At 41.5% G+C, this 24300-nt stretch overlaps 1 protein-coding gene across 4 annotated transcripts in view; it reads right to left on the bottom strand.

The window, feature by feature from the left end:
- Positions 1-482: 482 nt before the first annotated feature.
- The window catches only part of MAP2K6 (mitogen-activated protein kinase kinase 6), a 137874-nt gene continuing 114056 nt past the window's right edge, over positions 483-24300 (bottom strand). For 2 of the 4 annotated variants that reach the window (XM_004275421.3, XM_049701914.1), the window contains exons 11-12: positions 15384-15429; positions 8705-9359 (exon numbers count right to left, since the gene is read on the bottom strand). In XM_004275421.3, the coding sequence (XP_004275469.1) occupies positions 9282-9359; positions 15384-15429 (124 nt within the window). In that variant the 3' untranslated portion in view covers positions 8705-9281. Of the gene's footprint in view, positions 2381-6440; positions 8195-8704; positions 9360-15383; positions 15430-24300 lie in introns of those variants that run through there. The other 2 variants (XM_033438393.2, XM_033438392.2) reach the window with 2 other exon arrangements.

Genomic DNA, 24300 nt, shown 5'->3' with positions numbered 1-24300 from the left:
ATCTGTAGGCACGGCCGTCACAGGTCAATGTCTACGCTTTCTTTCAAATGATTCATGCTTGAAAATGAACATACATGACCCTCTCTTGCCCTTCTGCTTCCAAGTCCTGTTAGCATACTCCAGACAGCAAACATCAGGGACGCACAGATATTGTTGAAGACACAGCTCCCAGGTTCTTGGGCTATTTGTGGTCCTCGATGGGTCATTTCATCCTAGGTTCCCAAGGCTTTAATAGCCACAGAGACTTCCAGTTAAAGGGAACAATATTGATAGCCAAATATTCTGATTGGAGTTTGACAGGGGTTTCAGATAGGCAAGGTTGACCTTTATCACACTCTCTTCCCTCCCCCTTCGACGAGACCCCTCCCCCCCCAGAAGCACCAGTGAATAGAGTCTGGAAGCAACTTCTGTGCCCTTAACTCTTACCTCCCCGAGAATTGAACATACAGTAGGCCACTTGAGATCAGAAGAAAAGAAAATAGAACAACCACTTCTTCGACACTGCTTCTGAAAATTCAAACTAGCTTTTTTTTTTTTTAATTATAAATTCTAGCTCTTCTGGTGAAGACCTGTAGTGTATTTCTATGAACATTCACAGTTCTCTGCATTGTGAAAAAAGTATGCTCATCAGATAACCTTTGGTGTCCACCTTTCTTAAAAATGTTTGCCTCCGGAACTAAACGTTAGGAGGCTCGGTTTTGTGTTCATTTTTCTTTACCCAGAAGGCAGCCGATAGATGGGTTGCATACTCTCAAAATGCTTTATCACCCCTCTAATCATGTACCTTCTTTTCTGGGCGCCATCAGTTTAAATGGTCTCTGTAGAATCAGTAACACTAGGGAAACAAGAGAAAATTCTCTGATATCCAAATCTATGCCACTTTCTGAATCCTCTTATAGTTCAATATTTTGAAGAAAAAAAATAATAATAAAGGCTTGGCTTTTTGATAGATTTTCCCATAGGAGATCATCTTTATAGTATTACTGAAAATAAATTAAGGGATATATCTGTCTGCTTCTCTTATCAGCTTGCTCTTCCATGGGGTGCCAGCCCTTTGCATTTATCTTTTCTTTGAGGCCCCAAGCACAATTTCACATCACTGTTCAGCCTGAAACTACAAAGTCCGATGACAATCCCCTAGGGCAGTGGCTTGACTTGCTCTATTGAAATAGCTTGCAGGCTCCAACACAAACACTGGTAGTGACCAAATGATGCTAATTGTTCATTCCTGGCCACAGTAGAATGTGACTTTGGAGGAAGACGTAGCCAACCCAGCTGCTCTTCTTTAAAGGCCAAATGGAAGTTTTATTATAAGATCTTAATATTGTGAATGAGAGCTTTGCTACAAGTTCTCTTAGCTGTCCCTCACCATTTCACGATCTGAGAACAATAGAGTCCACGTAGGCAAGACCAATGCAAAACTGCTGATTCTGACTTTTGATATATGAAAATGGTTGGATCACTTCCTTTCCACAGAAGTGTTAAGTCAACCCAGTTCATCTGTAACCGGCAGAGGAATAGCAAGCAAATGTACTCAAGAAAAACAGAAAAGACCCTGATGGCCTGGCCAAAGCCACAAACCCTGGGGTTTACTTAGGAAGTTCTGTTTTGTTTTGTTTTTTCCTATATTAAGACACAAGTAAGTGCCTACACTGCCCCGTGCTTTCCCTGAACTCAGTCTCCAAGTCATAAGAGCATTAGCCTCATTCCTCGAAAGAGACCTTGAAACCCAGCAATGCAAAAGTGTAACCTGGGCAAAACTCACGTGTGTCAGGATTAAGTGTCCACAGAGACATATGTCCATACTGACAACTGTAAGAAAGAAATACAATGCAAATCTCCCAAAATCTAACTGTAAACTCCCAAGAATGAAGGGCTTGATATCCTAGTTCAAATGACAAAAGTGATGTCAAGATACTGACAGTCCAAGGGAACAAGGCTGGATATTTTTAAATTCTGTTAACACATGTTTGTGTTATGAGGTGCTATCGGCTTCTTTTTAAAGAAAAGAATCCCTATCACAAAGTCCTTGACCTTGCTTTATGTTTTTTCTGAGGCCCAGTTCTCTTCCCTCAGTTCTCTTCCCTCAGATACAAAAAAGGCTTTTAGAGAAATGTCGCTTGCAATAGGAGTTTGGGTCAGGAACTGAAAAGAATAAACCCCAGGTGAAGTCTTGATTCCAAATGGCTCCATTAGAAAACCTGCAATGGTAGAATGATATTTGTAGAGCTGTAAACACAGACTCTCTAAACCTCAGAAAAATGACACATCTTCTTTGCAGAAACCAGGAACAGGTGGTGAGTGATGTATTTGGTGGCAATATGCTTCCCCCAGAAGGATAGTTTCACTTTGAAGGCTCAGGAATTCAGGTTTTATTTCCCTAGGTGAAGAGAAAACATTCTTTTAGGTAAATTGCCAGAGCAAATACTTAAATATGCTCCCATGAGGAGTTTCCGGGTATCATTTTAACTGTACTTTATGTTTGCCCGATGGTGTAGCAGGAAAAAAAAAAAAAGTTCCTGAATAGTAAAGAGACTGTAGCTTTAAGGAAGATGTGTTGTCCTGGAAGAAGAAAATAGAGACAGCTTAGGTAACTGGCAGACTGTTATTTGTATAGCATTCTGTACAGCAAAGAGGATAATTACTGACAGAAGCAAAGCAAATTATACAGTTGTTACAGTCCCATGGAGAAAACAGAGCTTTCACCGAGGGCTGTGGAGCCCAGAGATTCAAGCAAGGCTGGCAACCCAAGACAGTCACATCAGAAAGGAGGCATCCAGCATAGACCCCTTGAAAAAGGAGGAAGGTAAAGCGGTCTCCTCTCTCCAAGCCCAGGGACAGCACTCAAGGGGTAGGTCTGCGTCTCCTATAGCGCTAAGTCTACCTGAGAACAAGTATTTTGACCCCAAACTATTCTTTATCACTCTCTTCAAAGACAGCCGAACAGATGAGGTGGATGAATTGGAAGATTTTAAGAATTCTATCTACCTTCTACTTCTGAAGTTAAAGTGGCCTCCCAGCTTCTCAAATCCTGATGCAGTTTAGGAAGAAGGAAAACCGGATGATTTGTGTCTGGGTTCATGATTCTCCTTGCACATGAATCACACCACAAAGAGAAACAAAATGCAAAGCTAAGAGACAAGAATGCAGTGAACGTCTGGGAGAAGTGTGCCTTTATTTCCATGTTACGAAGTGAGTTATTGCATAGAAATGCAAAAGGTGGATACTCAACTTAATCTGAAGAAAATTGTCCCATTGGCTTCCAGAGCAGAATACTTACCTGAGGAAATTAAGAGGCAATTTTCATGGGATTGAACAGTCCCCATCTTTTCAGAATTCATTTTCCTATGTCCACCTTCCTAATCTGCCTCAACAGCAGTTGAGCTAAATACTAAATGGAAGAACTCTATACGTAGAATTAATCAATTGCAGTTTTGTATTTGATGGTCTAGAACAGGTTATGGAAAACCATGGCCTGGCCCATTGCCTGATTTTGTAAATAAAGTTTTATTGGAACACAGCACTGTGCTCATCCATTTACATATTGTTTATGGATGCTTTCACTCTCTGACAGCAGACTTGAATCGTTGCAACAGAGACTGCATGGCACACAAATCCAGAAATATTTACTATCTGGCCCTTTATACAGAAAAGGTTTGCCAACCCCTGGTCTGGGGTGTCACAGTCCACATTCTACAGAACCAGAAGTTATTGATCATATGGGATTGTACTCTACTCCCCTCTCCCACAACGAAAAATGTTTGCAAAACTATGTACAGTGTACATTTTCCTAGGGAAAAGGTCCTAGCTTTCAACAGAGTCTCAAAGCAATCCAGAGTACCCCACTTAAAGCCAAAGAAAACTAAAGAGTATCCTTAGCACATTAAACAGTGCTACACACACACACACACACACACACACACACACACACACACACACACACACACACACACACACACACACACACACACACACCCAACCACCCACCCACCCACCCAGATAAGAGGAACATGGACCTTCTACAGTAAAATACCTTTTGTCTATTCTATCAGGTTTGGTAACTTCCTCTTCCTAGATTTTACTCTGGCATTTTCCCATCTGAATATGTAAATCATCAGGGGTTGGATTGAAAACTGCACCTTCTACTTGCTAATAAAAATGGAAGATTCCTTTAAGCTAGGAAATCTCCCTTTAAATCACAGATAGACATTAAGAAGGCAAAATCCCCAGCACAGTAGAGGTTTAATTCATTTTACTAGATCTGACCACCAGCTCCAATGAATTTTATGAAAATAAGAATCTTCCTTCGAGGTCAGAGGGCGTTACATAGCTAAAAAAGCATTGGGGTTGGGAAATCAAGAAGTAGGTATCCACTGCACTTTCAGGCCAAAGATAAAGTGTTTTGTTCGACACCTTTGAGAGAAACAGAGCAGTTTCCCTGAGCAGAGCTGGTGAAGCCTCTTGGTCAACAAAAGCATTTTTAGAGTTAAACTGCAAAAACATTCGCCCCTCTCTGCCTCCTTTGTGATTCTGTTTCAAAGACACTAAATCAACTGCATTAGCAGAAAACAGTGCCTCTTTAGCCTCAAGGCTAACCTCCTCCAATGCTGGGGCAAAGGAATGTTTCACTTTCTAGACCATGACATCAGGGTCACAGGGCTGACGAACAGCAAAGAAGGGTAGGGCCTCAATTAAAAACCTAATCAGTGAGAGGCAAGCGGCAACAGTAATGAGACACAACAGTGAAGTCGCACAGAGGACTGAGTAACCAAGAGTTGCGTTTTCAGGGTCACGAACTGTAGACAGAGCAAAAAAAACCATACACCTGTGGTTCCCAAACTGTGTGCTGAGACACCCTGAGACTCCACAGAAAACTCCTAGGGACACAAGATATCATAACTTTTCAAGGGAACCACAGCGGCATCTGTAGGACATCCTGCAAACTACAATTAAGTTGTGTAGACCTCGTATGGGAGGATGTGCACAGGTTATACGCAAATATTATACCATTTTATAAAACGGACTTGAGCATCCATGGATTTTGGTACCCATGGGGTGTCCTGGAACCAGTCCCCCAAGGGTACCAGGGACAACTGTGTAAGTCCTCCAACTTTGCTCTTTTACTTCAGAACTGTTTGAGCTATTAAGATCTTTTGTGCTTCTATATAAATTTTAGAATCAACTTGTCAATTTATATATTTTTAAAACCTGCTGGAATTTTTATTGAGAGTGCATTGATTCTATAAATCAATTTGGAAAGAACTGATATGAAAACAATACCTTCCAACGCAGGAACATAATATTTCGTTCCATTTATTCAGGTCTGCTTCATTTCTCTCTGAAACATTGTATAGTTTTCACTGTTCAGGTGTTGTGTCTATTTTGCTAAATCTGTCCCTAAGCATTTTGAGGTTTTTGATGCTCCTGTAAATGGTACTGTTTATTGTCATTTCAATTACCGACTTCTCCTTGCTAGTTTAATAAACTGTTTTAACATGAAGACAAAAAAAGTTTTGTGGACCTAACGACTTAATAAATGGAACTATTAAGTATTTCTTTTGGCCTAGGGCACCGTGGAAAAAGTTACTAAGACAATCAATGGCACCCTGAACAGAGGATGTTTGGGAATCTCTGGCACATACATTTTTGGGTTAGGCTTGGAGGATATACAAGCACGGTAAAAGACAGTTCTGAGCTGTACACACACATACTCATTTTCCATCTCAGACTGTGTAAGCACGAGAGAAGCGGCGTATGTAACCAATTTATTCTGATTACATCAGTGTGACCAAACACAGACACTAGAAGAACGGACGGTTCTTCCACATCGGGGCTGATAGAAGTTGCCAGCTGGGAAACTGGGGGCTCTCTGATATTTTATCATGAAGTACACACATCTGTGTGATTTCCTTCTCCTTTAGTCACCACTGGGGCGGCTCTACACTTACTCCCGGGAGGTTGACTTTGCTTAAAAACGAGCACGTGCTTTTTTGAGAAATCTACATTTGAAATTATCTTCAGAGCCAATGCATGGTCTTCTAAAAAGACATTTAAAAGTTGTCAATGATGAAACTCCACCTCTGAGGGCAAATTTGACTTCTAGAAGTTGCCAAGCACAGCTTGGTGCTAAGTCTAATACACAAGGTGGGTAAAACAAAGACGAAAATACCTGGTAAGGATTTTTGTAAAAACAAACAAACAACTAAGGAATAATTATAAAATGATGATTCTACATGTAACACGTATGGGGGAGGAAGTGGATTCTGAAGCCTTTTCTGAAAGAGAAGTGGCCAAGATATTTAGTAGCATTATTCACATAAAGAATCCTGAAAGTGTTTCCTCTGAAGGGCAATCCTTACTGATACACACACGTAAACGGCAATTGTCCTAAAAGTCATTCACATTACTTTTCTGGCATACCTCTGAAGCCAACAACATACAGAGAAATGGATATTTTTATCAACATAAAGACAATATATAATGTGGGTAATTATATCACACCAAATCAAATACATTTGTGGAAAAAAGAGCATGATCTCTTTTATAGAGATATATTGACTTTCTGATACACTGATAATTATAGGCAAGGCTAATACTCAGATGGTCCATGCTGGTAGCACATGAAATATTTTGAGTATCATCCCTGGACAGGGATTTCTTCTCTCTCTCTCTCTCTCCACACACACACACACACACACACACACACACACACACACACACACACGTATGTATGTACAGGAGACTCCCAACTTACATCAACTTAAATATAGTTTATGCATCTCTATATTTATTTTAAAATTAATTGTTTAGAACTTATAACACAGTTCTAAAAAAAATCCTAAACTTTAGACTTGTAAGGCTATCAGGCCATTCTGCTTTAGTATGTAAGATACCTAATCACCATGTAGAACATCGTTTCTATGGGGAAAAGGTATCCCAAATTTCAATCAGTATTCCGTCTCTCTCCTTAGGGGGTAGTAGACCATGCTGTCAACCCTGCTGCACATCAGAATCACAGTAGTGGCCTGTGAAAACTGCCTGCTCCCAGGTCCTACCCTGACCAGTTAAGTGAGACTCTCTGGGGCCTTGGCATTAACAGCGTTCACAAGCTCCCAGTGATGCCAGTGTGCACCAGGGTTGAGAACCGTTGACTAACTCCGCTCCCCGGGTGTACTTGTTTTGTGATTCCAGGCCCCGGGCTCACAGACTGGAGATGGGTACACATGAGACACACAGTTAGTTAAGAAAATTTCAAAGTAGAAATCACACTGAACGAGAGGTAAGAGTAATCTGACCCAGACCAGATAGATGTCTTGCTTTACATATTTCACCAAAAACTGTCATGAAATGGCCTCAGATATTTTTCTGCTACTTTCTTTTCTCAGAAGATGAATGAATACAGTTTTGATTTTTTTCTCTGGGTCTCAAAGAGAGAAACTTCCAGATTTAGAAAGAAGGGTAGGAAAGTGAATGGCAATAATAACTGGGATAATACCCTTTTTTCTGGCTGGAGAAAGATGAAGACCGGGGTAGCATCAAAGCAGATGAACTTGATGTTTATCAAACAGGTATGTCTTGGAACTGAAGATGAAGAAGTGTATGGACGAGCCATACCCTCTCTGGGCATGAGCTGGATGCCAAGAACAAGGGAAACATGCAAAGAGAGAAAAAGATATGATTGCCCCTCACAATCTAAAAGGGGAAAAAGCGGAGTATTCAAGGGAGCAGTCTTCTCTCCATATTTGTGAACTTGAGGCAAAGAAAGGAACAACAGAGTGTGTTCTTTTTTCTTTTAATAAAAGTTCTCTGCCCTTGTGCTGCAAGAGTGGCTTTGTATTAACACAGTGTTTTCCTGGTGGTTCTCAGTCGTATTTTCCCTGTGGACCACTTCACTCTTTGACCTTTGAGGAACCTCAAGCCCCAGATCAGAGAACCCGTGGGAGTATCTGGCCATGAGAAAGAGCTTTTGTTGCCTCGTCCGCCTGTTAGGAATCCACCATGGAGCTGGCCTCCCACCGTGGAGCGATCCACTGCTGAAGAAGGACGTGCCTTGAACTCGGCCTGTGGAAATGTGGCCTCTACTTCCAGGAATTCATTCAGCCCTTCCCATTATCTTCTCACCTTATCAGAGAACGACTCACTGCCTTTAATTTTCTTCTACTGCAGCCCTTGCATTTATAGTAAGGCTTCTTCACTGAACAGAAAACAAAACCAAAAAAAAAAAGCAAGAGTACAGTAACAACAAAGGCAATCCTTGGGGCTTATACATCGTAGGAGGGGGAAAAGCAGAGGAAGGCACTGATTCTCTGTGTGGTATGACGTATTTCCCCTTAGGACTGACAAACGTCCTCCTTAGATGGTATTTATAGATATTAGACGTTATTTATAAGAGCCATTTGGCAGAATTTGTGACATCAAATACAGACATACACATGCGCGCGCACGTGTAGAAGGATAGACAGATGACAGAAAATCACATCACAAGTCACATTCCATTAATAGTGTAACACAAATGTCAAGAGAACCAAATCTGTGACTCTTTGAGTTGTGATAAAAGTGATTTTATGTTTCCCAAAGTTGGGAGAAGAGTATGACCAGGATACCTTGCCACTTCACCAGAAAATGTGGTTATTCCCCAGGATGGAGCAGAAATTTAGGAACACGGCAGCAGCCACAACAGCTGGGACAGATACTTCACAAGAGCTCCTGGTGGATACTTTTATAATACTCCTAAAGATGCACATTAAATAACTTCTTCTGGACCACAGACACGACTGAACTTAAAAAATGAAAAAGCCTATAAATACTGCCAACCCAATCTTGTCTTTTATCTCTCCCTCCTTGCATAAAATGGAATCTTTTCAACCAAGCGCTTAAACATAAATATTAAAATAATAAGTGGGACAAACCACAGATCTACTTACAATTTCATCACCACTGTAGCACCTTTTTACCAGGGCCAATGCATTCATTTTGTAAAGAACAAGAGAAGTCTGAAAAGCCTAAGGACTCATATGATACATCATTAAATATTTAATCACCTTTTTTAAGTCCTAAGCCTTTATCATATTTCTTCCATCTAGACAGTTCATTCTATACTATAGATTCCAAGGCCCCCTTTGGAGGGGAAAAAAAAAAAAAGAAATGGGGAGAAAAAAACCTTCTGAGAGGCAGGGTTAAATTATCTCAAAGATGAGTTTCTATTGGCGCTTTAGTGAACTTGCTTCACCCCGTTAAACCCACCAGTCCACAGGAGGGTCAACTGATGGAGTCCGTTGTTTTTAGTCTCCAAGAATCGATTTTACAAAAGATGCCACATCTGTCGCTTTGGATTCGTGTAGGGTGAAAAATGGATGTTGCTGGTAGAGAAAAGAAAAATACCTGATATTAATATCTGTCACTGACAATGCATGAGATTACCAAGTTAACAGATCTGGTTAGTCAACAAATTAAGTACCCCTATCAGAGCTAAACTGGACTCTTCCTACCCCCTCCCAAACCAAGTACACATTTAGTGATGCAAACTTTCTTTTTTTAATTGGAGTATAATTGCTTTACAATGTTGTGTTAGTTTCTGCTGTACAGTGAAGTGAATCAGCTCTATGTATACATATATCCCCTCCCTCTTGGACCTCCCCCCTCCCAATCCCACCCTTCTAGGTCATCACAGAGCACCGAGCTGAGCTCGCTGTGCTCTACAGCAGCTTCCCACTAGCTGTGTATTTTACACACGGTAGTGTATTTATGTCAAACCGAATCTCCTAGTTCATCCCGCCCTCCTCTGTGCAAACTTTTTAAAGATATTGCTTAGCTGCTGCTCCTCCCATTTTGGTATATATTTCCATGACAGTGTATCCACTGCTTTAAAATATACACATGTAACTAGCTATACACATCCATTCCTGGTAAAATACAAGGAATAGCAAAGATGGTCCAAGGCTCCGATTTACAAATAACCCTGTCCCTTACAAAGTAATTTTTAGACAGATACAGTAGTAAAATAATTAGAAATTTCAGAGGCTATGTACATTCAGTTCTCAAGAAATGGGTGGCAGAGTGAGAAACCAATTTTTAAAATACCAGGAGAGGTGGTTTGGACTGAGACAGTTAACAATGCTGCTTTTTAAGCCACATCTACAAGTGATACATATGTCTCTCCATGATGATTTGATCCATTTGGAAAATAATGTAGCCTGCCCAACTCGAGGTATGGGCAGAGAAAATGCAACTTGGAATTTAAAAACTGAAAAGCAAAAAATGGTCTCTATTCATGCAGCTCCGATTAAGTAAACTTTACACCAAGTCTTGTTCTTTGCTGGGGGAATAAGCACGGTCCAATACAGGAAGCCACACATTTCAAAACAATTCTGAAGGAAAAGAAGCCATTTGCTCTGCAGCAGGGCAGTCCTCCCCAAATTGCTCAATTTTGTTACAGGAAGTGCCTGGCCGTCACACTGGAACCTTACACCTCTAGTTCGAAGTAGACACATCAGCTCATGATCCACAGTTCTCCCAGTGGAAACAGAACAAACCGAACAAACCAAAAAGGACAATTCCTTCAGGTCGCACCTAGTGCCACATGCCCCCGAGCTAGGAGGGCCCTCTCCCTGATTGTCTGGGGGCATTGTTCTCAAGGACTAGTTGAACAGCTAAATATGAGTGTTTTTGCACGCAGACATGTAGATGACTCACTCGGCTTCCCCTGACTTTGAGGATTTTAGTTTACAACTTTCACGTTGCCTAGCTGTAGGTTTTCTAATTATATTTGTTTTAAACCTGACAGCAGAGGGCTGGATGAGTCAGCCCTGTGGGAAACTGAATGCCCACCCGTGGAAGTTTTAGAAAACAATGCAAATGGGAAAGGAACAAAGAAATAAAGCCCCAAAGAAGGTAGGTGGTCACCATTAAGTATCATGACTGGAAAAAAAAAAAAAGGTTTTCTGCCTTTGCCCATCTGAATATACAGGTTGGGTGCTGCTCCAGAGTTTCATATCCATGGGATTAACTGAAGCTCTAGGTGCTGGGCCCTTCCTCTTGAGCTCCTTGGATAAATAAATAGAAGCGTTACTTTTGATTACTAACCACTTACACAGCACACTTACCAAGTGTTTTACCATCATGCTTATTAGCTTTCCCACATCATCTTGACACTTAGAGATCATTTTATGTCCTTTAAAGCTTTTTACTATCAAAACAGGACACGTCAAGCCTTGGATTGTCTCAGCGACTGCTTTCAATGCCTGCCAGTCCTGTCCTACCTCTGGTTCTGCTGGTGGTTCTTAGCTCACTGTACGTAGCCCGGGTCAGTGATTGAATTCAATAACCTGACCTGGAGCCTTAAAAAATAAAAAATCCTCAGGCATCTTTCAGTTTATTCTCAGGCTGGGAAAATGCTGTGAGAGCCAGAGGGCAGGGGCAGGGGAAAGCAGGCGGACCTGCGAAAATGGAAAGTGTGGCTGTCTTGTGTGGGTTTTGAGGCTGTAAAAGGTTGGGAGGGAACCAGTGCCTTCTATAAGCAATCAGCTAAGAATAGCAAGGACAGCAGCCAGGAGACAGCGAAGGGGCACCATGGAATCATCCCAGATGATAGGCCCAGGCTGAGGTTCTCCAAAGAGGGGCCAGGTGCAGGAAGGGAGGACTTGAACGTACTGCCGGGAGCATTGCTGCCATCACCAAGAGTCTCCAGATCCCCTGCAGACACCTCATCCCTCACGACAGTGGTTTTCTCTGTGTTCGCTCATCCCCGTTTAACACTGATTCAATCTAGGACTTCCCGGGACATTCAGGGAACGTAATCACCTCACTGGGCAGTCACCTGGTTTTCATTTCTCGTGGTTATCATCTAGGACAGGGGTCAGCAATTGATGGACCAGCGGCCATGTCTGGCTCACTGCCTATTTCTGAAATAAAGTTTTATTGGAACGCAGCCACACCCTTTTGTTTACCTATTGAATATGGCGGCTCTCACACTGAAACAGCAGAGTCAAGTTGTTGTGACAGCCCACAAAGCCTAAAATATTTACTGTCTAATCCTTGACAAAAACACTGGCTGGTCCCCTACCCCAGAAGAACAGTTCCTACCGAGTCATGTCCCCCCATGGACATTTGAGAGAATAAGCAAATGAAATGATCTTAAAGCATGTCCACTCCTCAAGCCAAACAGGGCAAAATATATGGAATTTCTATAAGAGGCACATGCCTGGGTTGGGGCCTTAATTATACTGTTCTTCACCTGGAAAAAAGGCGGGTTTTTCCTTTCTACCTCTTCACCAACTCCCACAACCTAAACAATAGCCTCTCAGCATGTGTTTTCCCAAAGCTACAGTCAAAGAGTTTGGACTCAGATTTTCCATTGAAAAACCTCAATTCCACAGAAAAGCAAGGAGTAGTTATGGCCTTAAAAGGCAAGTCCATTTCCAGGACCACAAAGATGAATGCCATAAAAGGCAGGGGGGGGGTGGAGGGGAGACCCACACGATCTTACAACATTAATATGTAGACCATAATAGACCATAGTGTTAGAATAAATTGGAAAAGTAGAATTCAGCATCAGCTACCAATGGATATTAAGCTAGGACTCAGCATTTTTTCTCAAGGGTGTTCCATTGAAACCTCTGATAAGTCACTTGGAAGGGGGAAAAAAGTGTCATGCATTTTAAATCACCAGACATATACAGAAAATATTCTTGTATCTAAAAAGACTGACAAACAAGGCAACTTTACAATAGGAGTACAGACTCCATAGGACCCCACAGGAATCGCTCTATGCCTATTGCCCTTTATGTGACATTAATTTTAAAATACTCTGGGGGTTGCAGAAGAATACCAGAAAAGAGTAGCCAGGGTTGAAAAGGCCCCTGACTGGCTATTATAAACATAATCAGAGAGGAAATATTTAACCCAAACAGGCAGTATGCTAAGATTTTTTCAAGCATTACTCATCTCCTTTTCTGCCTCAATTGCGGGTATTAGTTGAATAAAGCTTAGTTGAATGCTGAGTCCCAGGGGCTGCCTTTTTAAAGAGGACAAAGAAGCCCAAGAAGGATGCCTTGTCTCTTGTCAGACTCTTCCCAGAACTCTTTCACAGTCACACAGTTGATGCATGGTTCAGACTTAAATCCACGCTTAACCAACAGAACTAACAATCCACGTGATAAGCTGTGACTAACCAGATATGCTTTCTACTTCCCTGGCAACTTTCGAATATATGTAATACATTGTTGTCAACTCTAGTCCCCATGCTATATATTCTACCCCCAGAACTATTCATCTTGTAAATAGAAATCTGTATTCTTTAACCACCTTTATCCAGTCCCCCAACCCACCCACCCCTGGCAACCACCAATCTACTCTGTTTCTTTAAGGTCAGTTTTTTTAAGATTCCACATGTAAGTGACATCACACAGCATTTGTTTTTTCTGTCTGACTTATTTCACTTAGAATAATGTCCTCAGGCTTCACCCGTGTTGTCGTAAATGGCAGGATTTCCTTTTTTAATGCTTGAATAATATTCCATTGTGTGTGTGTGTATATATATATATATTTATCTTTATCTGTTCATCCATCATTGGGCACTTAGATTGTTTCCACGTCTTGGCTGTTATAAATACTGCTGCAGTGAACATGGGGGTGCAGATATCTCTTCAAGATAGTGATTTCATTTCCTTCAGATATATGCCCAGAAGTGGAATTGTTAATCATAAGATAGTTCTGTCTTTAATTTTGTGAGGAACCTCCGTAACTGTTTTCTATACTGGCTGTACCAGTTTACATTCCCACCAATCTTGTACAAGGACTCCCTTTTCTCTGCATCTTCACCAGTGTTCATCTCTTATCTTTCACACCACTCTAACAGGTGTGAGGTGATATCTGACTGCGGTTTTGATGTGTATTTCCCTGATGACTAGTGATACCTTTCCACGTACTTGTTGGAAAAAAATCAACAAGTGGGACTACATCAAACTAAAATGCTTCTGCACGGCAAAGAAACAACAGAATGAAAAGGCAGTCTGTGGAACGGGAGAAAATATTTGCAAACCATATCTCTGATAAGGGGTTATTATCCAAAATATATAAGGGACTCAAAAAAAAAAGGGGGGGACTTCCCTGGTGGTCCAGTGGTTAAGACTCCCCACTTCCACTGCAGGGGGTGCGGGTTCCATCCCTGGTCAGAGAACTAAGATCCTGGCATGCATGCTGCATGGTGCAGCCAAAAAAAAAAAAAAAAAATCATACAACTCAATAGCAGAAAACCCCAAATATCCAAGTTAAAAACGGACAGAGGACCTGACTAGACATTCTTCCAAAGAAGACACACAAGTAGGTAACAAGCTATACTTCTCCAGGCTGGAGCCACTTCACCACCCCGTTTGTTAAGAGATATCAGGAACCTGTACTTCTGTCACCTGCCCGGAGTTGGTCCTGAAGACTGAGCGCTGCTTGTGGGTGGGATGGGATGGGAGCAAGCATTTAACACCTGCTGAATAACTACGCTCCAGTTAGAAATGGTGCCAAGGTTTGCTCTTATGTCTTTTGCAGTTGTGCACAAACAGAATTCTTCCTTTCCTTGCTAAAATTAAAACCTTAATAATTGAAACACATCGAGGGAGGGATTAACACAAATCAGTAAATAGTCTGAATTTTATATTTCAAAAAAAAAATGTCTCTCCCGCATTCAACATACTCGTAGATAAGAATTGCCAAGTATAGGTCCCTACTATGTCTATTTAAGAATCATCTGTAACTAGCTTAGAATTGCAGTCTCCATGATTTAAAAGAAACTATTTAAAAACAACAACCCTGAGGTCTTATCTTCACCTTTTTTACGGATAGCGCAAATGATAAACTGTGAATGCTGAGGTAGGATAATTCAAATTAATAAGGCTTTGTCTTACTTTTTTCCACTAAAGTGAAACCAGGAGAAAACAAAGTGATTCTTTCCTCCCTAAACTCCCACCAAAAAGAGCTTCATCCAACGAATCCTAAATGTTTTATCAAAAATTGATCAATCATGTAGCACTTAAGTTTCTCTCATTATTGAAATCCTTTAAATTATGGTTTCCTTCTATTTGTGTTCCTTGGTGACTCCTAATGTCTTTAAAATTTGAAAATATAAATTTCACAGACATAATTTGGTCTATACGATGATAGGTTTTATCATCATGTAAAAAATTGCTAAGACTGGTGACACAGCCCAGTTATACTAAGGATGAGTATAGGGCACACGAAAACCTCAGCTCTTTTTTTCTTAGTTTAACCTCAGTTACCAATGTCTCAGTGAATCAGCACTTCCAATACAGCTGTTTGATTATAATTTAGGTGTCAGTCATTTTCCCTGTACTCGCTATTAGTCTGGACACATTTACACCACTAACAATACTCACCATAAGCTCTGGATATGTTGGCCTCTCTTTGGAATTCTTCTTCAAGCTTAAAGAAAAAAAAGAAGATCACATTAAAATCTAGAAACCATCTGTATTTTCACTAGACTAGGATTTCAGAACCTGTAGAAGACTAAACAGAACCACCTTTAAAAATGTACTGAGGCGGGTGGAGACTTCGGGAGGCGGAGTGGGGGAGCTTGGGAGCCGCGGAGGAGAGCACAGCAACAGGGGTGCGGAGGGCAAAACGGACAGATTCCAGCGCAGAAGTTCGGGCTGACCGGAACTCGCCAGCCGAGAGGCTTGTCTGCTCGCCCGCCGGGGCGGGCGGGACTGGGAGCTGAGGCTCCGGCTTTTGTCGGAGCGCCGGGAGAGGACTGAGGTTGGCGGCGTGAACACAGCCTGCGGGGCGTTGGTGCACCGCGGCTGGCCGGGAGAGAGTCCGGGGAGAAGTCTGGAAGTGCCGAAGAGACAAGAGACTTTTACGTCCCTCTTTGTTTCCTGGTGCACGAGGAGAGGGGATTAAGAACGCTGCTTGAGAGAGCTCCAGGGACGGGCGCGAGCCGCGGCTAGGGGTGCGGAGCCCAGAGACGGACATGGGACGCTAGGGCCGCTGCTGCCGCCACCGGGAGGCCTGTGTGCGAACACAGGTCACTGGCCACACGCCCTTCCGGGGAGCCTGTGCAGCCCGCCACTGCCAGGGTCCCGGGATCCAGGGACAACTCCCCCGGGAGAACGCACAGGCGCGCCTCAGGCTGCAACGTCTCGCCGGCCTCTGCCGCCGCAGGCCCACCCCACACTCCGGGCCCCTCCCTACCCCCGGGCCTGAGTGAGCCAGAGCCTCCGAATCAGCGGCTCCTTTAACCCCGTCCTGTCTGAGCAAAGAACAGACGCCCTCCGGCGACCTACATGCACAGGCGGGGCTAAATCCAAAGCTGAGCCCCTGGGAACTGTGAGAACAAAGAAGAGAAAGGGAAATCTCTCCCAGCAGCCTCAGAAGCAGCGGATTAAAGCTCCACAATCAACTTGATATACCCTGCATCTGTGGAATACCTGAATAGACAACGAATCATCCCAAATTAAGGAGCCCTGTGGATGAAAGGCGCTTGGTGCTGCAGCCAGGAGTCAGTGCTGTGCCTCTGAGGTGGGAGAGCCAACTTCAGGACACTGATCCACAAGAGACCTCCCAGCTGCACATAATATCAAACAGCAAAAATCTCCGAGAGATCTCCATCTCAACGCCAGCACCCAGCTTCACTCAACGACCAGCAAGCTACAGTGCTGGACATCCTATGCCAAACAACTAGCAAGACAGGAACACAACCCCACCCATTAGCAGAGAGGCGGCCCAAAATCATAATAAGTCTACAGACACCCCAAAACACACCACCAGACGTGGACCTGCCCACCAGAAAGACAAGATCTAGCCTCATCCACCAGAACACAGGCACTAGTACCCTCCACCAGGAAGCCTACACACCCCACTGAACCAACCTTAGCCACTGGGGACAGACACAAAAAACAACAGGAACTACGAACCTTCAGCCTGCAAAAAAGGAGACCCCAAACACAGTAAGATAAGCAAAATGAAAAGACAGAAAAACACACCGCAGATGAAGGAGCAAGATAAAAACCCATCAGACCTAACAAATGAAGAGGAAATAGGCAGTCTACCTGAAAAAGAATTCAGAATAATGATAGTAAAGTTGATCCGAAATCTTGGAGATAGAATGGACAATAGAATGGACAAAATGCAAGAATCAGTTAACAAGGACCTAGAAGAACTAAAGATGAAACAAGCAACGATGAACAACACAATAAATGAAATTAAAAGTACTCTAGATGGGATCAATAGCAGAATAACTGAGGCAGAAGAACGGATAAGTGACCTGGAAGATAAAATAGTGGAAATAACTACTGCAGAGCAGAATAAAGAAAAAAGAATGAAAAGAACTGAGGACAGTCTCAGAGACCTCTGGGACAACATTAAACGTACCAACATTCGAATTATAGGGGTTCCAGAAGAAGAAGAGAAAAAGAAAGGGACTGAGAAAATATTTGAAGAGATTATAGTTGAAAACTTCCCTAATATGGGAAAGGAAATAGTTAATCAAGTCCAGGAAGCACAGAGAGTCCCATACAGGATAAATCCAAGGAGAAATACGCCAAGACACATATTAATCAAACTGTCAAAAATTAAATACAAAGAAAACATATTAAAAGCAGCAAGGGAAAAACAACAAATAACACACAAAGGAATCCCCATAAGGTTAACAGCTGATCTTTCAGCAGAAACTCTGCAAGCCAGAAGGGAGTGGCAGGACATATTGAAAGTGTTGAAGGAGAAAAACCTGCAACCAAGATTACTCTACCCAGCAAGGATCTCATTCAGATTTGATGGAGAAATTAAAACCTTTACAGACAAGCAAAAGCTGAGAGAGTTCAGCACCACCAAACCAGCTCTACAACAACTGCTAAAGGAACTTCTCTAGGCAAGAAACACAAAAGAAGGAAAAGACCTACAATAACAAACCCAAAACAATTAAGAAAATGGGAATGGGAACACACATATCGATAATTACCTTAAATGTAAATGGACTAAATGCTCCCACCAAAAGACACAGATTGGCTGAATGGATACAAAAACAAGACCCATATATTTGCTGTCTACAAGAGACCCACCTCAGACCTAGAGACACATACAGACTGAAAGTAAGGGGATGGAAAAAGGTATTTCATGCAAATGGAAACCAAAAGAAAGCTGGAGTAGCAATTCTCATATCAGACAAAATAGACTTTAAAACAAAGACTATTAGAAGAGACAAAGAAGGACACTACATAATGATCAAGGGATCGATCCAAGAGGAAGATATAACAATTGTAAATATTTATGCACCCAACATAGGTGCACCTCAATACATAAGGCAAATACTGACAACCATAAAAGGGGAAATCGACAGTAACACATTCATAGTAGGGGACTTTAACACCCCACTTTCACCAATGGACAGATCATCCAAAATGAAAATAAATAAGGAAACACAAGCTTTAAATGATACATTAAATGAGATGGAGTTAATTGATATTTATAGGACATTCCATCCAAAAACAACAGAATACACATTTTTCTCAAGTGCTCATGGAACATTCTTCAGGATAGATCATATCTTGGGTCACAAATCAAGCCTTGGTAAATTTAAGAAAATTGAAATTGTATCAAGTATCTTTTCCGACCACAACGCTATGAGACTCGATATCAATCACAGGAGAAGATCTGTAAAAAATACAAACACATGGAGGCTAAACAATACACTACTTAATAACGAAGTGATCACTGAAGAAATCAAAGGGGAAATCAAAAAATACCTAGAAACAAATGACAATGGAGACACGACGACTCAAAATCTATGGGATGCAGCAAAAGCAGTTCTAAGAGGGAAGTTTATAGCAATACAATTTTACCTTAAGAAACAGGAAACATCTCGAATAAACAACCTAACCTTGCACCTAAAGCAATTAGAGAAAGAAGAACAAAAAAACCCCAAAGTTAGCAGGAGGAAAGAAATCATAAAAATCAGATCAGAAATAAATGAAAAAGAAATGAAGGAAACGATAGCAAAGATCAATAAAACTAAAAGCTGGTTCTTTGAAAGGATAAACAAAATTGATAAACCATTAGCCAGACTCATCAAGAAAAAAAGGGAGAAGACTCAAATCAATAGAATTAGAAATGAAAAAGGAGAAGTAACAACTGACACTGCAGAAATACAAAAGATCATGAGAGATTACTACAAGCAACTCTATGCCAATAAAATGGACAACGTGGAAGAAATGGACAAATTCTTAGAAAGGCACAACCTGCCAAGACTGAATCAGGAAGAAATAGAAAATATGAACAGACCAATCACAAGCACTGAAATTGAAACTGTGATTAAAAATCTTCCAACAAGCAAAAGCCCAGGACCAGATGGCTTCACAGGCGAATTCTATCAAACATTTAGAGAAGAGCTATCACCTATCCTTCTCAGACTCTTCCAAAATATAGCAGAGGGAGGAACACTCCCAAACTCATTCTACGAGGCCACCATCACCCTGATACCAAAACCAGACAAGGATGTCACAAAGAAAGAAAACTACAGGCCAATATCACTGATGAACATAGATGCAAAGATCCTTAACAAAATACTAGCAAACAGAATCCAACAGCACATTAAACGGATCATACACCATGATCAAGTGGGGTTTATTCCAGGAATGCAAGGATTCTTCAATATACGCAAATCAATCAACGTGATACACCATATTAACAAATTGAAGGAGAAAAACCATATGATCATCTCAATAGATGCAGAGAAAGCTTTTGACAAAATTCAACACCCATTTATGATAAAAACCCTGCAGAAAGTAGGCATAGAGGAACTTTCCTCAACATAATAAAGGCCATATATAACAAACCCACAGCCAACATCGTCCTCAATGGTGAAAAACTGAAAGCATTTCCACTAAGATCAGGAACAAGACAAGGTTGCCCACTCTCACCACTCTTATTCAACATAGTTTTGGAAGTTTTAGCCACAGCAATCAGAGAAGAAAAGGAAATAAAAGGAATCCAAATCGGAAAAGAAGAAGTAAAGCTGTCACTGTTTGCAGATGACATGATACTATACATACAGAATCCTAAAGATGCTACCAGAAAACTACTAGAGCTAATCAATGAATTTGGTAAAGTAGCAGGATACAAAATTAATGCACAGAAATCTCTGGCATTCCTATACACTAAGGATGAAAAATCTGAAAGTGAAATCAAGAAAACACTCCCATTTACCATTGCAACAAAAAGAATAAAATACCTAGGAATAAACCTACCTAAGGAGACAAAAGACCTGTATGCAGAAAATTATAAGACACTGATGAAAGAAATTAAAAATGATACAAATAGATGGAGAGATATACCATGTTCTTGGATTGGAAGAATCAACATTGTGAAAATGACTCTACTACCCAAAGCAATCTACAGATTCAATGCAATCCCTATGAAACTACCACTGGCATTTTTCACAGAACTAGAACAAAAAATCTCACAATTTGTATGGAAACACAAAAGACCCCGAATAGCCAAAGCAATCTTGAGAACGAAAAATGGAGCTGGAGGAATCAGGCTTCCTGACTTCAGACTATACTACAAAGCTACAGTAATCAAGACAGTATGGTACTGGCACAAAAACAGAAATATAGATCAATGGAACAGGATAGAAAGCCCAGAGATAAACCCACGCACATATGGTCACCTTATCTTTGACAAAGGAGGCAGAAATGTACAGTGGAGAAAAGGACAGCCTATTCAATAAGTGGTGCTGGGAAAACTGGACAGCTACATGTAAAAGTATGAGATTAGATCACTCCCTAACACCATACACAAAAATAAGCTCAAAATGGATTAAAGACCTAAATGTAAGGCCAGAAACTATCAAACTCTTAGAGGAAAACATAGGCAGAACACTCCATGACATAAATCACAGCAAGATCCTTTTTGACCCACCTCCTAGAGAAATGGAAATAAAAACAAAAGTAAACAAATGGGACCTAATGAAACTTAAAAGCTTTTGCGCAGCAAAGGAAACCATAAAGAAGACCAAAAGACAACCCTCAGAATGGGAGAAAATATTTGCAAATGAAGCAACTGACAAAGGATTAATCTCCAAAATTTATAAGCAGCTCATGCAGCTTAATAACAAAAGAACAAACAACCCAATCCAAAAATGGGCAGAAGACCTAAATAGACATTTCTCCAAAGAAGATATACAGAGTGCCAACAAACACATGAAAGAATGCTCAACATCACTAATCATTAGAGAAATGCAAATCAAAACTACAATGAGATATCATCTCACACCAGTCAGAATGGCCATCATCAAAAAATCTAGAAACAATAAATGCTGGAGAGGGTGTGGAGAAAAGGGAACCCTCTTACACTGTTGGTGGGAATGTAAATTGATACAGCCACTGTGGAGAACAGTATGGAGGTTCCTTAAAAAGCTACAAATAGAACTACCATATGACCCAGCAATCCCACTACTGGGCATATACCCTGAGAAAACCATAATTCAAAAAGAGTCATGTACCAAAATGTTCATTGCAGCTCTATTTACAATAGCCCAGAGATGGAAACAACCTAAGTGTCCATCATCGGATGAATGGATAAAGAAGATGTGGCACATATATACAATGGAATATTACTCAGCCATAAAAAGAGACGAAATTGAGCTATTTGTAATGAGGTGGATAGACCTAGAGTCTGTCATACAGAGTGAAGTAAGTCAGAAAGAGAGAGACAAATACCGTATGCTAACACATATATATGGAATTTAAGAAAAAAAAAATGTCATGAAAAACCTAGGGGTGAAACAGGAATAAAGACACAGACTTACTAGAGAATGGACTTGAGGCTATGGGGAGGGGGAAGGGTAAACGGTGACAAAGCAATAAAGAGGCATGGACATGTAAAAAAAAAAAAAAAAAAAAAAAATGTACTGAAAACATAAATCTCCCATCTTGGCTTTCCTCTTTGGTTAGTCTTACCAGTTATGTTTTAAATCACTCTGGGTGTACCTTAATGGGAAGAATAAGAGAGAGAGAGAGAGAGAGAGAGAGAGAGAGAGAGTGTGTGTGTGTGTGTGTGTGTGTGTGTGTGTGTGTGTGTGTGTGTGTGTGTGTGTGTTATGACACTTTACCAATGACAGAAAAACCAACTTTTATTATATATCAAAATACATGTCTCCTTTCCTTCAAAACAGCGTTTAATCCACCCCCACTTGCAGAGAAATTAGCAGGTATTTCTTATATAACATGCATTATCTCCTCGCTATCTTCAGTCCCTCGTTCTCTTTGCCTCTGGCCCCTTGCGTGTATAGTTTGCTTTTATCTACTCCTTGCTGAACCTGCTTGAGAGAGAAGCAATACACACACATGTCTGAGGTCATGCTGCTGGTTTACGACCTCGGCTGAGGAAAGAGCACACGCAGCCAAGGACTTAGCAGTTATTCTTCTTAGAAATACCAGTGCTTGGTGGTCATGCACTACTGTCAAGTGGCTCCCATTCATTCAGCTGTCTGTACACACAGACATCTTGATCACATTTGATACTGGAGGCAATAGTCATAAAACTGCAGTATGAAGAGACCAACCCCTCACCCCTGTTCTTGACCCACCCCTTTACCCACCGGCAGCCTTAAAATGGAAAAAAAAAAGAAAAGAAGCAGTTTATTTGGAGTTGGAATCCCAGGTTACAGAATGGAGAAAAGAATGATTTTGAAAAGTATGATTTGCAAGGCATCCTACAGACTCCTGTGCCCTGGGCCATAAAATCATACATGGATGGAAAGGAGGTTTGCCTGGCGTGAAGGAACCAAAAAGTGACTGATTATTGGGTGGCTGGGGTTCGTGCTAATGGATCATTTTGAGAAAATGAGACCTAGTATGTGTGACATGAGCTCTGTTCCACCCACAGAGGCTAACAATTGAAGGGAGGGCCAGATACAGAACCAGAGAGTGAAACAGCTGAGATGCTTGGAAAAACTATGGTTTAAAACGACACGAAATGAAAAAAAGAAAAAAAAAAGGAAGCCTTTGAACCAGAACAACTTAAAGCAGCCTACCCGTCGACTCCAGGCAATGCTGTGGGTAGAAGCCAGGGAACCTGAGACAGGGTACAGGTAGATGTGAGGACAGAAGTTTCAACCTGGAACTGAGGGCAGATCTAGGACCCTAGTGACCTCACAGCCCAGAGAACCTAAGAGAGAAAGTTTCATCTCAACTGAGGATAAAAATAAGATCGAATTAGAAAGAGGACTTATCGACTGTCACAGCTGGGTTGACGTGGGAAGATGTGCCTGAGTGAAATGAATGAGACATTGTAGCTCCCACTGATGACGTCATGTGCACCTATGTCCTGAGATTCTAAAAGGCTCTGTTGGTGGTTCTCAACTGCAGGTGGTCTTGCCCTCCAGGGGACGCTCGGCCATGTCTGGAGGCACTTCTGGTTGATGCAGCTGGTGGTGGGCGGGGGGGGCGGTTATTGGTACTAATAGGAAGAGGCCAAGGATGCTGCTAAGGTCACCCAACGATAAAGAATGATCCAGTCCAAAATGTCACTAGTGCCGAGGTCGGGAAACCCTGGGCTATCTGTCCTAGGGCATTCCTCCTCGCTGCCCCCTCTAGCTCCTTCTCTGAAATGAAGTTGGCTTACAGTCATCTCCAGCTGGTTCATCTCTCTTTTGGGCATATCCTCATGTCTTCCTCCCCTCCCTGCCTTCCACCCCAGGAAACAAAAGTCTTTCTAAGTTCAAGAGCTAGTTCATCTAGAAAGAAACACGGAAGAGATGTGATCCCAGGTGCGTGGCTGACTTGCACAGAGACCCTAGGAAAAAAAGCAAACAGCCTAATGTACAAAAGCCCTGAATTTCGGCTATTGTTCAACTCGAATCAAGAAGCAGAAAGTCTTCTCTATAATCTGAACAATTTATCCTCCTAAAATCAGTAAGGAAAAGCACACGTGCAACGTTAAATCCACACTCGGTAGTCAAGTGGTTGATTTCAAGTGTCCTATTTAGATGGACCATTCATCAAGCATCAAACCCTAAATCTACACAGACTCTGAAAAAGTCTCCTTGAAGACCACACCCCAGCTTTCCATTCCCACCTCTCACTGGTCAACCCTGAACCAAGGAAATGATAGAAGGAAAAGCTTGCCTCTCAAGTGATTCAAACGAACAATGCCCTCTTTTACCAACCTGAGTTCTTTGTGATATAGCTGATTTTTGACCTTCTATTTAGTACATAATGAAATGATACTCTCTCTTCTCATCACGTAGAAGAAATTAAATACTTATTTTTTTAAGGAGAGGTCATTTTAAGTCAGGAT

Source organism: Orcinus orca, chromosome 19 (assembly GCF_937001465.1).
Source record: "Orcinus orca chromosome 19, mOrcOrc1.1, whole genome shotgun sequence".
Classification (NCBI taxonomy): Eukaryota; Metazoa; Chordata; class Mammalia; order Artiodactyla; family Delphinidae; genus Orcinus; species Orcinus orca.
Note: the sequence above shows the minus strand (reverse complement) of the source record. Positions and strands in the feature narration are given on the sequence as shown.